Source organism: Branchiostoma belcheri, unplaced genomic scaffold (genome assembly GCF_001625305.1).
Source record: "Branchiostoma belcheri isolate BF01 breed outbred unplaced genomic scaffold, Haploidv18h27 scaffold68, whole genome shotgun sequence".
Classification (NCBI taxonomy): domain Eukaryota; kingdom Metazoa; phylum Chordata; class Leptocardii; order Amphioxiformes; family Branchiostomatidae; genus Branchiostoma; species Branchiostoma belcheri.
In genome coordinates, this window is record NW_017804331.1 from 1200905 (window position 1) to 1217334 (window position 16430).

At 44.8% G+C, this 16430-nt stretch overlaps 1 protein-coding gene across 1 annotated transcript in view; it reads left to right on the forward strand.

Moving 5' to 3' along the window:
• The first annotated feature begins 7097 nt into the window (after nt 1-7097).
• LOC109484010 (homeobox protein BarH-like 1) overlaps nt 7098-16430 on the forward strand; it is a 14440-nt gene continuing 5107 nt past the window's right edge. Inside the window, exons 1-3 of the mRNA XM_019787166.1 lie at nt 7098-7326; nt 14095-14225; nt 14617-14808. Of these exons, the coding sequence (XP_019642725.1) occupies nt 7143-7326; nt 14095-14225; nt 14617-14808 (507 nt within the window). The 5' untranslated portion in view covers nt 7098-7142. The remainder of the gene's footprint in view (nt 7327-14094; nt 14226-14616; nt 14809-16430) is intronic.

Consider the following 16430-nt stretch of genomic DNA (forward strand, 5'->3'; position numbering starts at 1 on the left):
TCGGCGTGTTATCTGTCTATTTAGCCAATTTCTACTATTTCCAGCCGCGCCCTCAAGCCTGGTAGAGGCTAGTAACCTCCTTGGATATACATGTACACACATCGCCATGCGGCATGCGCCGTCAGATCTAGCCTCTACCAGGCTTCGGGAGGTGGCCATTTTCTACACTTTACAGCCGCCTCCCGAAGCCTGGTAGAGGCTACTAGTATGTCAAATCAGGATGGGGGAAAACCGCGTGATTTCGAATTTTTACCATTCTGTAACTGCATGTCGTATCCAGAACTGTGTCTATTTACTTCTATGCCTGAAAGGGTTGCGGGTAGGATCAGGAACGGTTCTGGATAGTCTCTGTGTATCCAGGAACGTAGATTTGCCCCGGGCACGGTTCTGGATACGCATGAACTATCCAGAACCGTGCCTGAGCAGGCTATGGTTCTGGATAAAGCGCGGTTCTGGATACAACACTTCACATCTTTCGTCAGTCACTCAAGTTCTTTATTCGACAGGAAATTTGACTCAGTAGACATAATAAGACAGTCTTTACAAAGGTGGGGAGGAGGTCACCTGGAGGACTTTAAGGACGTGTGACGTCACCAGGCGTGACTAGCCTCTACCAGGCTTCGCCGGAGGCGGCTGGAAAGCGTAGAAATTGGTCAAGTAGACAAATAACATGCCAGGGGAGCAAACTGTACTCCTTTAGGGGTCCAACTCTCCTGGCATGTTATCTGTCTACTTGACCAATTTCTACTCTTTCCAGCCGCTTCCCGAAGCCTGGTAGAGGCTACAACTATGAATGAGAGCTACTTGATGGACAAGACTTCCAAATCTTACCCGCTCTGATCCAAGACGAAAATCGGAATGCTTTTGGAGTTTACCTTGGGAGTAGCGTGAATACAAGTACCCGTGACATGGAATGTAGCAAAACGGAAATATCATTTTCCCCATCTGTATTTACCCCTAGCCCCCCTGGCCTGTTGATGTACAGTAAGGGTATTTTAGTGCTACTGTGTCTGTGTGTTTATTACAGTACAAGAATAAAGATATCGTGAGGTATCCACCAGTTACATACACGCTCTGCACCTAGTACTTCTCTGAAAACATCAGTCATTACAAGAGATTCAAGAAGCACAGGGACTTTCGTATGGCCGTCTCACGGAAGATCTAACAAAGCTATATACATGTAAGGATAACGTCATCCTACGTACAGAGTATATGTCAGCAGTAACAATGAACGTTTAACTATTCTCTAACATGTTAAACCTTAAAATGAACAAGGTCAAGGCTCTAACATGTAGTCTCTAAGATTTAAACATTCTTTAATGTTTGAACACTGTATTGGTTATCTCCCCTGAGAATGTAATTGAATTTATCTATTTGATCTAATGTACTGAAATCAGTTGAACAAGCGGAAAGAAAAGTGAACATCAATAGTGATTACAGGTGAGAACACCGCCCGACCATGGTCCTACACAACAAACACGCCGCACAGGTGACCACACCGGCAACAGGTGGGCCCTCCGACCTGTCAGATCACTTCCGCCCCGTATTGTGCTGACGTATTGTGGAAGGGAAGACGGACGTGAAATGGGCCTTTTGGCACCGTTAAATGAACCAGAGGACCGCTGCACAGCACTGAGGGTGAAAACTCACGGGAAAACCAAGCAGTCTTTTGCAGGCTGAATAACTAGTAGAAACCGGCCTAAAAAGACTGTAGCTGGCCAGGGGAGTTGGCCGGCCATGGAGGGTCCAGTTAGCCTTGCAGGACAGTCTTTTTATGCCGATTTCTACTCTCTATTCAGCCTGCAAAAGAGTCTGCTGGTGGAGACTAGGAACTCACACTCACAGGCAGGAAACGCCACACCTCGCCCCTCGTTACCTGATATGCAATACTTTAATTACATTCTTGCCGGTTGTCGCGGCTGTTTGGCGGGTAGGATGTCGCGATGCGGAGAAAGGATTGTGCACGGCTTTGTGTGAGAATGCGGGACTATTTACGTACACGGTTCCCGGCCCTGAGCCGCTGTAATGAGATTGACCACACCCGTGTATGACACGGTCCGTATGTTTATAGCTTCCAAAACTAATGTTACGCTACCTCACTCAAAATCAGATATCTTTAATATGCTCCTTTCGTGTCCTACTCAGATATCAGTGTACGTTGGAAAATTCATATTTGAATCACTACAAAAGCGACACCATATTGAAAATAGCTGATATATCCCCTGAATTACAGAATGTAATAATACTCTTCCTAAGAAAACACAATAGATTAGCTTTAGTATCATTATGGACTAGCTCGCTAGACTTATATTTTAGTATTAGTTTATGTATGTACCATTGTTGTTTCTTTGTCATACATTGTACCAGCTACAGTTGTTGAGCAATAAAGTTGATTTGAATTTGAATTTTGTTTACGGCAAGGGTACGAGCTGTCAGGACTTAGTTTAACGGCATCCAGTGCAGTTTGTAGGGCTTGGAAACTCGATTTTCTAAAGTCAACATTCTAGTCATTTATCTACATATTAAGTTGAAACAACACTGTCCCAATGTCTATTGACCCTCATGGAGCAAAAATTCCCAAAATTCTGACGGAAAATGGTCACTGGAAGGGCCCTTAGCTAATTTATAGGGTACCACCCAGAAAATAAAGGACTCATCTTGGTGCTTGTTTCTGCAGTTTTAAACGCCCAAAGTATGAAATGCTGACTCAAATATGCTAATGTGAGACAGCGTCAACATCATACAGATTGTCTTATTTAGAATATTTCCAGGAGTGTTTTCCTGGATTACATTTTCAAGATTACAATGCGTGTCGACGTCGGATGAGCCCCTACTTCAAGTTCAACATTTTGATAAACCGGTGGATTTGGAGCCGAAAAGGACGGTCTGTTTTAGTGTAGACCCCTACTACAAGGCGAGCTTACCAGACATACATCCAACACTGGTGATTGTCTGCGTGTTTTTTTAAGGTTTGCTCTTTTATATTGCAATTCTGTTTTCCATTTTATCAGTTATTCGGTCTTGTGACAATGTGAAAATTGCCGCCCTGAAATTGCGTTGGATGCCTTTTAATGACTGTCCGTGATGGTGACAGGCAAACACTGAGGCCTAGCCAAATGCGCTGATAGGCTATTGCGCGTTATAACTTACAGTGTGTAGGTACTACAACTTACAGTGTGTAGGTACTACAACTTACAGTGTGTAGGTACTACAACTTACAGTGTGTAGGTACTACAACTTACAGTGTGTAGGTACTACAACTTACAGTGTGTAGGTACTACAACTTACAGTGTGTAGGTACTACAACTTACAGTCTGTAGGTACTACAACTTACAGTGTGTAGGTACTACAACTTACAGTGTGTAGGTACTGTATCGTACAGTCGCTATACTTGCTATATTTTAAGTCTATTATTCACTGCCGTCTGGTCCTTCTGACCTGGTATTAACACGAGAACTTGTGGCATTACGGGCTTAACCGTGACAATATTGAAATGTCACGACCTGACACAGATGGACTCAAGCTGATGGGACGGGCACGTTTTAAGCAAAGAATTTGCCAAATTTGTAGCTCAAACAAAGTAGAAGATGAAATCCACTTTGTCGTTGATTGTAGTTTATATAGTAATGATAGAAATTATCTTTTTTAGATAGTACATTTCCATACTTTCAATACCTGACTAATATTTAAAAGAAAAACATGTATATAAACATGTATATACATCTTCATCTGTTCACCTGTACTTAGCCCGACAGGGCATGAATGTACAATAAAGGTTATTATTATTATTAATATCGCACAACTTGAAGAACAAGGTGGTCCTTCTTCCTAATGTTTTAGCTAGCGTGTGCCAGCTTGTGATATTTATGTGTGGCACTATATCGAGTGCCAGTTAAATACCCTCAGAATCACCCAAAATATACAACCACTCTCAAACGCCGTAGTTTCCGCCAGCCGGGCCGGACCACAGCCGCGCGGAGTTTATTTCGGGCAGGTTTCAGAACGGCGCAGAATTGATCAGACCATGTCTAATTGGCGCTGATGGTCTCTGCTGCCCGGAGTTGCTTAATCAACGCCCAACGAGATGTATCCACGGCTGCTGTCGGCCAACACACAGCGACGACTACCCTTAGCCTCTACCAGGCACCGCGGATCGCTGGAAAAATAGTAGAAATTGGCCAAAATAAATTGAATAGCGCTCCCGTGGGTCGCAAAAGGTAGCCGGCTAACTCCCCTGGTATACTATTCCCTTTATTTTGGCCAATTTTCCCTGCGATCCGCGGTGCCTGATAGAGGCTAGGCTATCCCCATATCGTGCCCAGAACCGTGCCTATCTAGTTCTGTGCCCGAATGGGTTAGGGTTAGGATCAGGCACGGTTCTGGATAGTCTCCGCGTACCCAAGAACGTACATTTGCCCTAGATGCGGTTCTGGATACGCGTTGACTATCCAGAACCGTAGATAGTATCCAGAACCGTGCGTATCTAGTTTTGTGCCTTAATGGGTTAGGGTTAGGATCAGGCACTTTTCTGGATACTAGTAGTCTCCGCGTATCCAGCAACGTAGCTTTCCTAAAGGAACGGGTGGAGTATCCAGAACGGTGCCTGATCATTACTTACATATTGATCATGGTTCTGGATATATAAATCGCGGTTCTGGATATATAAATGCAGGGTTCTGGATATATAAATGCAGGGTTCTGGACACACCCCGCGCTATCCTAGCCTCCTGTGCAGGCCGGCCATCCTACACAGCCGCCGAGAGAAGGTTCCATTCCGCCCACGGGAACCTTCTCTCGGCGGCTATGTAGGATGGCCGGCTATATTAAAATAATGCATTAAAAACTCTTCCCCACCGCCGCGGGGCCTGCACAGGAGGCTAGCGCTATCCCGTTACCTGCGCACAATACCTGCTCACCTGGCGGCACACTGTGACGTCACGCGTCCCCGCAGGTGAGAACAGGTGAGCAACAGGTGAGCACGGCTGGCGGAGTTTCCGGTGCTCACAGGAATGCACGGCTACTATAGCGGTTACCATGTTTCCTATTTATGTGATTATGTTACCTTACTGTAACTACATTGTACTTATAATTAATACCGGCCTACTCCCTGAAACTATAACGTGGTTAAGTCGCACTAGATAGAAGTGGTAACTTTTAACCAAAGTCTAATAAATTCTTGTGATAATTTTAATGAAAACTGTCTAATGTCTCCCTGCATGTTCGGTCAGTTATGGCCGACATGACCTGGGATATCAATGTTCCTTTCTTTTATTTGTGAATAAAGAATGATTTTACTACATATCCACTCTTTACCCTGCATACCAACGTTTTGTTAGTTTTAAAGTAGATATATTAAGTTAAATAAGCAGACCGTAGACGTAGAACTCCATGTTAGCATATAGTTTTAAATCACCACATTCTGTACTCATTGTTTTTGTCAAAGTCTGTTTGCAATTGGCCCTCGGGCATGAACTTGCAATAAAGAACACTATAGCGGCCATCGAGTAATAGATCTAATAATCTATAGTAAACGGACCAGAATGAGAGTTTCGCCCCTAGATCAGCACACGAAAGCCTAGTGCCTAACCGTCTTTTGAGGAATATATATATATAGATTCAGATTAGATTCAGATTTTATTTCCAATGACATAGCAGGTACAATATGAAATATATGGGAATAGACGAAAGAAGAAGTTTTGTCACAGGTAATTTCTTGTCTTAAGCGGCTACTGAAAACCTACACGCACAGGTGCCCACACAATGCGACACTATCAGTTTCCTCCTGGATGTGTTAAAGACGACAGCGACAATTAAAACGATAAGCTAGTCTAGCTACTCGTTGAGATAACTGTTCATAGGATAGTTGCTCGCCACCCGTGCCCTACACATAGTCTCTACCAGACTAACTACGCTGGCTATATATATATAGGAGAATATTTGCCAGGGGAGTTTGGCCGCCTTGTAGGTTTGACTGCCGCGGAGGGAAGGAAACTACCTCCCCGTGGCCGGACTCTCTTGGCCAATTTTACTCTCTTTTTTGCCGAATTCTACGATCCGTATTCCCGTAGAAAGGCCCGGTGGAGGCTACCCTAAACCTACACAGAGATGAGACCTATGAGACCCAAGCAGGAGCTCATTCCGGCACTGCGGGGTCTGACCAGGGTTTGGCCTAGCCTCTACCAGGCTTCGGAAGTCGGCTGGAAAGAGTAGAAATCGGCCAAATAGAGAGATAGCATGCCGGGGGAGTTTGGTCGGCTGGAGAGTTTCGGGTGCAGCAAACTGTTCTCTCCAGCCGACCAAACTCCCCCGGCATGCTTATCTCTCTATTTGGCCGATTTCTACTCTTTCCAGCCGCCTCCCGAAGCCTGGTAGAGGCTAGCGACGAGCCCCATTACCACTGGGCACGTGTCCCCCGCGCCCGTGGGGTACTGACGTGCAAACGTGATAGTTTATATAGCTGGTCGCGCCTCTTGTCCACAATCAATAGCCCGCAGGGCAGCGGCTCGGAGCTGCGCTGAGGACATCCACCTGTGCCCTGGTCGACTGACAGGCCTGAATACTAGCTACTACTGCGGTCCGGAGGTGGACAATTTCGTGCCCAGATGTTTGGCTGTGGTCGTCCAGAGCTAGTTGCCGCGTGTGTGTGTGTGTGTCGACTCCTCCGAGGGAACTGTTCTTTTTTAGCAGTGTGAAAAAACTTCAGTACGGTTGTGAGGAAGGAATTTCGAGCTTCCGGTGCTTCGTGTGCCCATTGGCTCGTTTGACAGACCTGAATACTAGTAGTACTACTACTGCGGTTCGAAATTTTCGGGTTCCTAGATGCTTGACAGTGGTCTAGCGGTACTTGGCGTGTGTGCACGGACTCCGCATAGGGAACTATACTATCAACTGTCAACGGTGTGAAAAGTACGGTTGCGAGGAAGGAATTTCTAGCGACGTGTGCCTTTTTTTTCTCGATTAACAGGCGTGAATACTGCCTACTACGGCGGTTCGTAGGTGAAATTTCGGGTGGCCGGATGCTTGGTAGTGGTCTTGGTTAGTCTTACGGTACTTGTCGTGTGTGTACCGACTCTGTATAGGGAACTATACTTGTGTGAAAAAGTACGCCGCTTGTGAGGAAGGAAACCTTCAGTGCGGTGACCATGCAGGCCCAGGTCCCCCCGCGCCGTCCCTCCTTCCTCATCGAGGACATCTTACGGACCGAGCCGCGGGGACAGACGCTGCCCAAGCCGGCCAGCTTCGCCGCTCCGGAGCCGCAGAAGTTCGGGCTGTGCAGCATCCTGGCCCCGACGCCTCGCCACCCCTGCTTCCAGACACAGACCTCAGGTAAGGCACAGACACAGACCTCAGGTAAGGCTAAGGGGGACACTAGTGTGACATGTATGGCTACTACTCTGGTCAACTGAACGAACTCGCAGAGTATAGATCAGCATAGGCTGTTGTAGCCTAGCATCTTGATCATACTATTATAGTTATGGCAATACCCCAATGTAGCTGATGATGTTTGAAGGCATTTTCCAGACCCAGACCTCAGGTAAGGCTAGGGGGGGGGACACTAGTGTGAGGTGTATACCGGCCTGTATAGTACTATCGTAGACTGGAACTCATTTGTCACCAAGCACAGTTGGGGCATCATCACCAGAAAGCTTTAAACAACTCCTGCAATTAAAATGTGCAAAGATTGAGTGTAACAAGTCGTTCGGTGTGATAGCTGCCGCCGCGCCGCGTGCCTGAGAAGCTGGTGTGTTACGCCAAAGGGCGGTTATACCGGCTATACAGATACAGATGCATCGAAACATTGCATGTACGAGGGGTGATCCAAAAGTTCTCGGCCTCACCTAGAAAATAAAGGTCAAACTCCTATTCTTTGGTATAACTGTATACTATGGCGTCTTACATCACTGCCCACAAAAATGCAAATTTTTACATTCATTAATTAGCACGTGACGCCCTGTGAAAATGGGGCGGGTGAGGGCAAAATCACAAAATGGCCGCACCAGAAGCTTGTGCTGTGATCAAGTCTATCGATAAAAAGCTATGTCTCCTAAGGAAATCCATGAAGACATGGTCAAGACACTTGGTGATGACTCCCCTTCTTATTCAACTATAAAGAAGTGGGTTACTAGCTCTAAGCGCTTTATGGAGAGCACAAAAGATGAACATATGTCAGGATGCCACAAATCAGCACCGTGGACAGTCCAGTTGAGGCCATCCATCACATGGTAGTAAATGACAGATGTGAGACTGTCCAACATGTAGCAGAGTCTTTGGCCTGACTTGTGGTACAGTTAACAATGTTTTGTCGTACATCCTGGGGATGAGCAACCTGTCTGCATGATGGGTGCCTAGAATGTTGTCTGAACATCACAAGTTAAGCAGGCTGGGCATTTCAAGGAACGAATTCAGTCCATCAAGGCAACTTACTCAAACGATTTGTCACCCAAGATGAGACATGGGTTCACCGCTTTCACCCCGAATCAAAACAGCAGAGCAAATAATTGATGAAGAATGGTTCCCAGCATCCCAAGCGAGTTTTACCCGTTGAAAAGGTTTTTGCCTCTGTTTTCTGGGATAGTGAGGGGGTAATCATAATTGACTACCTGCAAAAGGGTCAAACCATCAATGGGATGTACTGTGCACCAGAATTGCGGCAGTTGAGGGCAACAATCACAGAAAAAAGGGGAGAAAAGCTCCGAGTTGACGTGCTAACAATGCACCTGTCCCCACAGCACAGGGGTCAGTGGCAGCAGCAAACGAATGTGGCTTTGAAGTCTTACCCCACTCTTCCTATTCACCTGACCTAGCACCCTCGGACTTCTACCAATTTCCTAAACTGAAGTTCCACTTACGTGGTCAACGTTTTCATGGTGATGATGACGTCATTAATGTGGTTTAGGCATTTTTATGGGCTTCAGACGAAATATTCTTCCACAAGGTAAAGGAAAGCTGGAACATCGCTGGACCAAGTGCATTGAAGTTAGAGGAGACTATGTTAAAAAATAGTGTAAGAAAATTTTTTCTGCCATCACGTTTTTTGGGAGAGGCCGAGAACTTTTGGATCACCCCTCGTACTAAAGTTCTTAAAGTTCTCCCACATAAGCGTCGGGAACTGAGCATTGCCTAAATATGAACCCTTGAAGTTCGCTTATGATAGCCAGTAGTGGAACTACCAGTAGTGGTCGTATACTCAAAGGCAATATCACATTGTAGCTGGTGTTTTGAGGCATTTTGTTTGTTTGTTTGTCTTATTAGATATCCATTAGATTAGATATCAAATCTAATTTTGATTCCTCATCACTCGTTCTTTGAATTAGCTGATGAAAAAACATTGACTGTAAATGGTTATCCCACGTAACCGTCGACAACTGGACATTGCCTTCCTAAATATGAACCCATGAGTTCGCTTATGATAGCGAGAGACAAGTCCTGCAATCAAATGTGCAAAGATTGAGTGTAACAAGTCGTTCGCTGTGATATTAGCTAGCTGCAGCCGCGCCGCGTGCCTGCGAAGCTGGTGTGTTACGCCGAAGGGCGGTTATACCGGCTATACAGATGCAGAAGCTGGTGTGTTACTCCGAAGGGCGGTTATACCGGCTATACAGATGCAGAAGCTAGTGTGTTGCGCCGAAGGGCGGTTATACTGGCTATACAGATACAGAAGCTGGTGTGTTACGCCGAAGGGCAGTTATACCAGCTTATACAGATACAGAAGCTAGTGTGTTACGCCGAAGGGCGATTTATGAATATACTGGCTATACAGATACAGATACAGTAGCCAAACTGTCTCCACCAGACTCCTTTTGCAGGCTGAATAAATCGTAGAAATCTGCCTAAAAGGGGATATAATTGGCCAAAGGAGTTTCCCGGCCATCGAGGGTTCAGTTGTACTATTGTTATTTACTTTAACTCCAGGAAGATTAGCTACATACTTGATTTTGTACCAATGTCTTGTGTGTCGCTAATGGAGTTTAATAAAGCACAAAGTTGGCCTACAGCTCGATGGCCTGGAAACTCCTCTGGCCAATTATATTCCCTTTTAGGCCGATTTCTACTATTTATTCAGCCTGCAAAAAGAGTCTGGTGGAGACTAAGACTGTCTGTTGGTCGTAAGAAAAGGTGAAATGTTGAGTTCTGCTGGCACGAGTCTCGGCCGCCTGCAGGACTACAGAAATGTTGCGGCAGGACTTGGGTTTCCGTAGATCGGGAGATAGCGCGGTGTTGTTGATGAAATTAACACCTGATCTTCTGATTACCCTTCGCGAAGTCTCAAACGGCGAAATAACGACGCGTCGTCGTCACAAACCGTTTTCTCTCAGTCGAGTTCGAAGAGCGGGATCGTAGAATCCAGGTGAAGTCGGAGGTGAGGAACATGTGTGCGGGGCGTATCGGGGCAGCATCACGTCTGCTCAGCGGAGGATCAGCCGCATTCTTGGCGCTAAGCGCAGGATCAGGATGCGCGGGGATATTATATCACCGAACAGTTCTGAATCATCAGCGAAACCGTAAACGAATACAGAAGAAAGATGTCCAGACTATGCATGATGTACAAAATGACTATTAAACTGGTGGACGTCCCAACTACTACGTACCTAATACCAGCGAAGAGAACAAGAAATAGCCATGCCTTCAAGTACCAGAGTTATCAACCGAGGATTGAGGTGTTCAAGAATTCATTCTTTCCTAGAACTATCGCAGAGTGGAACTCACTGTCACCAAGTACAGTAGGGGGATTGCCATTAGATAGCTTTAAATAATGTCTAGAGTTAGAAGTTCAAGGGTTAGGTGTAACAAGTCGATCGGTGTAATATAGCCAGCTGCCGCCACGCCGCGTGCCTGCGAAGCTGGTGTGTTACGCCGAAAGGCTGTTATACCGGCTATACAGATACAGATACTTCTATACACGAACACGTAATTTTCTGTATTGTGACGGAACGAAAAAAGATGTTTCCTTTTGGACTTCCAACGATTGTCTTCACTTATTTGCACATCAATCAATAGTTTGTGCTTATAAACCTGATCATTTTCATTAATTTTTGTCTATCTAAAGTATATGTAGGACAGGTCATTATGAAATGATATTCATCTTCAACACTTTCTTGGCATGAAGGACATTGTCTCTGGTTAGCTGGTATATTAACGATGATCATGCCATCACTGTAATCCGCACCACTGCGCCGCTGATGAGATGTGTTATGATACCGAGCGTCCAGCGGAGTTTTGAGCGGTCCTCCCTGTGAAGATGAGTTAATAGGAGGGGGTAAGCAAAACAAATGTTTACAAGAACCGGGCTTAAAAAATTCGGAGAAACATTTCGGAGTCGTGACCCCTCAGACACACGGACTGCCTTACGTGTGGGGGTCGTTGGGGACATATAAGAGGGTCTGCATGGGGGGGTCCTGGCAACGGTTAACGGTAAATTCAGGACGGTCGGCAACGCTTAACGGTAAATTGACAGGCATTTTTCTGCACTAGATTCGGTATGTAAATTTGTGAGAAAAAGTGATCACTGACAAAAGTAAGTAAGTATACCTTACATGTAAAAATGAAGCACGCATTAAAGGTACTTCACACTTGTGTTCCCCGCCTGCCACGGTGGTCGTTAGTGATACTCTCCAAGCAGAGGTTTGGGTTTGGGGGTATTCTTAGCGTGTTTTTTCGGCTTTTTTTCATAGGGGTTTCTCTTTTGCACTGAATTTTTCCCCCACCAAACCCAACCTCTGCCGGCACTCACCCCGGGGCGGGGCAAACCTATTCAAGAAAGGTGACAGTGCTCCTCCCCGGGAACCATCAAATTGTCATTAGGGATATCCATTTTACTGTGGTGGATTATCACACATCTAGACAGTCAGAAAGGCATTCATTGGGTTGTCGGTACCGGCCTTTAATTTGTCCTAATGCCGGAGATATGATCTAAGTTAGTGACACATAAGTGTCGGTGCCGGATTTTCAAAATCAATATTGTTTGTTTGTTTGTTTATTGGTTCGCATATATTTAAGAACAATAAAATGAACATATTACTGACAATAAAATAAAATGCTGGGGAAAGATATGAAGCCATAGTGGCTTGTCTGGGATCTTCCCCGACAAGATTAATTAACAACTGAAATAATGGTAACAAATCAAATGGTAATAATAAATAACAATAGGTAATTAATAAATTTGATCAATATGATCAATATGATAATAGTAACAAAACAAATAGTAACAATGAATAACAAAAGTGATTGATAAATAACGCTAATTAGAAATGATATGTTAGAACATAGGTTAACAGAACTTTAACTGCAGTACAGACATTGGCAGAATTTTTCTAGTCATCCATCTAACTGAGTTAAAACCACACTATCCTAATGTATTTTGACCCTCATGGAACAAAATTTCCCAAACCTCTGACGGAAAACGGCTATTGGAAGGGGCCTAGACTGATTTTTAGGGTACCAAATAAAGGACTCATCTTGAGGGTTGCTTCTGCAGTTTTAAATGCCCCAAAGTATGAAATACTTATTGAAATGTGCTAATGTGAAGCAGTATGTGTCAAATATCATAAAGATTGCCTTATTCAGAATATTTCCAGTTTTGCTGCTCCGAAGTCGCACTGGATGCCTTTAATTTGTGTTAATGCCCGCCTAAGCAAGACTAATACACTCAGATAAGACCTGTCGCCCTTCGTAAAGCCGTTGTCTTACTCAAGGCATCTTAGTGAGATGTGAAACATCCCTTGATTTAATAGGAATGCATTTTTCGGTAGATAAATTCCGGATAATCGAGATATTATAACATCATACTGGTTCCTTTCGGAACAAACTTACCACCCAGGGATCCGGTTTTAACTTAAAATAAGTTAATTTTTTTTAATGATTTTTACTCTTTCCATCCGCCTCCCCAAGCCTGGTAGAGGCTAACGCACCCGTACAAAAGGAGAGAAAGTGTGTTTGTAGTGTAACTTCTAGCTGACCTTTACCGTGCACGCGTGTTTGGATGCCCATGTGTAATGACTGTGACAAGCTTCCATGCTTGTGAGAAAATCATTTTGCAGATTATACTAGAAACTCCTCTGCAGGAGACAAACTGAGTCATGCAGTAGCGATTCACCAACACTGAAGCATACGGAAATCTTCATTGGTATCAAATTAAAGGCTTTCAATTGCTGATTATATCATGTTGATCATCGCTTTTCAACGATACATTTCGATATGAATTTATTTCTCCATCATTTCTTACTATAAGGCCTAATCAAACTACGTTTTCCTGATGTGATCATTTCTTACCTACGATTTCAATAGTGCATGGTCACTGTTAAAGGGAAGGTAGATGGAAAGTCTTTAAACTAACTTGTTGTTGCTTTCCGGGTCGTTTAACGAGATAGGTCAATCATTAGTCGCAGTAAATTTAAAAAATACCCCCATGACAACATCGGAACCTCTGAGACTGTCCCTGCTAGCTTACGGTGTGTACCCGAAACATTTTAGTTAAGTGGACAGAACAGTGTACACAGCGGAGTTTACAGAGAGTAACCATGTAGTGCGGCGTGTGTAGTCCAGTGGTTAGCGACCCTGCCTCTGGACCAAGCGGGTTGGGCCGGGTTCGAATCCCGGCTGTTGTCGCTCACACACGACACGCATGCTACTGTAAAGGGTCGCAGTCCTTAGGTCCACTGTTCATTGCGCTTGTCGAAAATGAGCTAGGGGAATTTCACCGGTACATTGAACCTGTACATACTGTACATAGAGTCTGTTTTCTCTGTTACGAGTAGTGGGAGATTAGCTCTTCGGTGAGCTGAAACTGGATCGACTGTAGGGTCGTGTGGCGTAGCGGCAGAGTGCGCGACTCGGAACTAAGAGTCCCGGGTTCAAGTCCTGACATGCCACCGATCTTGTGCCCTTGGGTAAGGCACTTAACACGACTTTCCTCACTTAACTCAGGTGAAAACGAGTACTATCCTGTCATGTATTTGTCTCCTGTGTTGGTGGCGGCATTAATGTTGAAAAACTTGAGTGTGCCGTCACCACGTCTTGTGATTACATGTTGGAATAAAAAAATAATAATAAAAAAACTGGATCGAGATCACTCATCCTTTCTTGTTCCCCCTGCAGTTGCGGACTTCCTGCTGCACTACCACCACCCGCACCCGCACCAGCCGGCGGCCGGCCCGTTCTCCGTCCCGCTCCCTCTGCCCGTATACCTGCGCGCCAAGCCAGACCCGGCTCCGGAGGGCGCCAACGGGGTGAGTTCGGTTCAGTTCAGTTTTTTTTTAATTCCAACATTTCATGACTAGACATGGTGACAGCACGCTCAAGTTATATAAACTTATTTTATGCCACCAACGCAGAGGACGAATACAGGACAAGACAATATTTATTTTAGCAAATACATAAAGTTATACAAAATATTACTATGAAAATAAACGTGCAAGGGGTGGAAGAAAAGCCACAAAGGCTTATTTGATATCCTCCCCGTCATTATTTTACAATTTCTACAGTTATATCAAATAAAATATAAATGACATTAAACAAAATAATCAAGTTTGGCATAAGTAATGAAACAATACGGTGAACCAAATAAAATCGTTGTGCAATAAACTTTGACTTGACTTGACTTTATTCACGATCTTCCAGGTGCGCGTGAAGAAGTGCCGCCGGAGCCGCACGGTGTTCACGGAGCTGCAGCTGCTCGGGCTGGAGAAGCGGTTCGAGAAGCAGAAGTACCTCAGCACGCCGGACAGGGTGGAGCTGGCCGAGTCGCTGGGTCTGAGCCAGCTGCAGGTCAAGACATGGTACCAGAACAGGAGGATGAAGTGGAAAAAGATGGTGAGTCTGAATTATTATTATTTTTTTTTATTCCAACATGTAATCACCAGACGTGGTGACGACACACTCAAGTTTTTTCAACTAACACAGGGGACAAATATATGACAGGACAATACTCATTTACACCTGAAGTAAGTGAGGAAAGTCGTGTAAAGTGCCATTCCCAAGGGCACAAGATCGGTGGCATGTCAGGACTCGAACCCGGGTCGCGCACTCTGCCGCTACGCCACACGACCCCACAATTATTTTTTATTCATTGGTTTGGCTGTTTGGCCCACACAGTCAGGAAAGGGCTTGCTCTGCTGACAAGACAAAAACACAGTAACACATAATACTAGTAGCTTAATAGTCCATGACATTATTCTATGTAAATAAAAACTTTCTATAAAACGCGGTACCAGAACAGGAGGATGAAGTGGAAAAAGATGGTTAGTCTGTCCCGTCGTTAAGTCATTGGCATACGTCGTGATACGACAGCATATGACCAGCCAGTTATCTTTTTCGATAGTGTTAAGACCTCATCGCGTTATACGGTTCGTTACCAAATGTAACTATAGTAGTAACTGTAGTTAAATGTCGACGACTAAGCTTGGCCGGTCATGTTGTACGTAGTGAAGAACCAGCCAGTAGGCTTCTACTTTGGAACCCTGATACAAAGATAAGAGTTGGACGCCCAAACATAACAGTTAAAAAACTTATAGAAACTGAAACAGGCTTGGAGGGCCAGGAACTTATCTCTGTGATGAATGACAGTTTTGGAGATCTAACTTTGTATGCTCCACCTCTTCGGAGGATGACAGATGATGATGATGATGATGAAGACCTCATCAGCCAGCTACTTGAGTAAAATGCCGTGTCTTTGCAACCGTTTCACGAAAACGAGCTTCTTTTCAGGGTCACGACACACTGACTATAGGAAGTAGCTTCCTCACAGAAATTCAGAAACTTGTGGGGTCGTGTGGCGTAGCGGCAGAGTGCTCGACTCGGAACCTAGAGGTCCCGGGTTCGAGTCCTGATATGCCACCGATCTTGTGCCTTCGGGAAAGGCACTTTACACGACTTTCCTCACTTCGCTCAGGTGAAAACGAGTATTGTCTTGTCCCCTGTGTTGGTGGCGGCATTAATATAATTTTAGAAATCTTGAGTGTGCCGTCACCACGTCTTGTGATGACATGTTGGAAAAAAAAAAAAAAGTAGCTTCCTCCGTGATCGTGAACGGGGCAAATAGCTCATGTCAAAAGCATGCGTGACTACTTCCAGTAGCCAAAGCAACTTGGAACGTTAAAGCTCTAAATTGTGTTGATTTATTTTCTGTTATTTACATCTGGATATACCCCGTCCTGTGTGGCGCTAAGAACTACTCTGCGCGGCTTCAGATGGGGGCTGGGAAGAGTAGAAATTGGCCAAACAGTTGTACATGTATAATGTTATTTGATTTTCTTAATAAAATTGTAAACTGTATCATACATGTTTGGCCAAATTCTACTCTTTCCAGACCCTATCTGAAGCCTGAAAGATCAATGATACGTCAGGGGAGTTGCTACGGAAAAGACAAACTGTACTCCTTACCTACTCTCCAAGCAGAGTTATGGGTTTTGGAGGTATTTTTTGCGTGTTTTTAG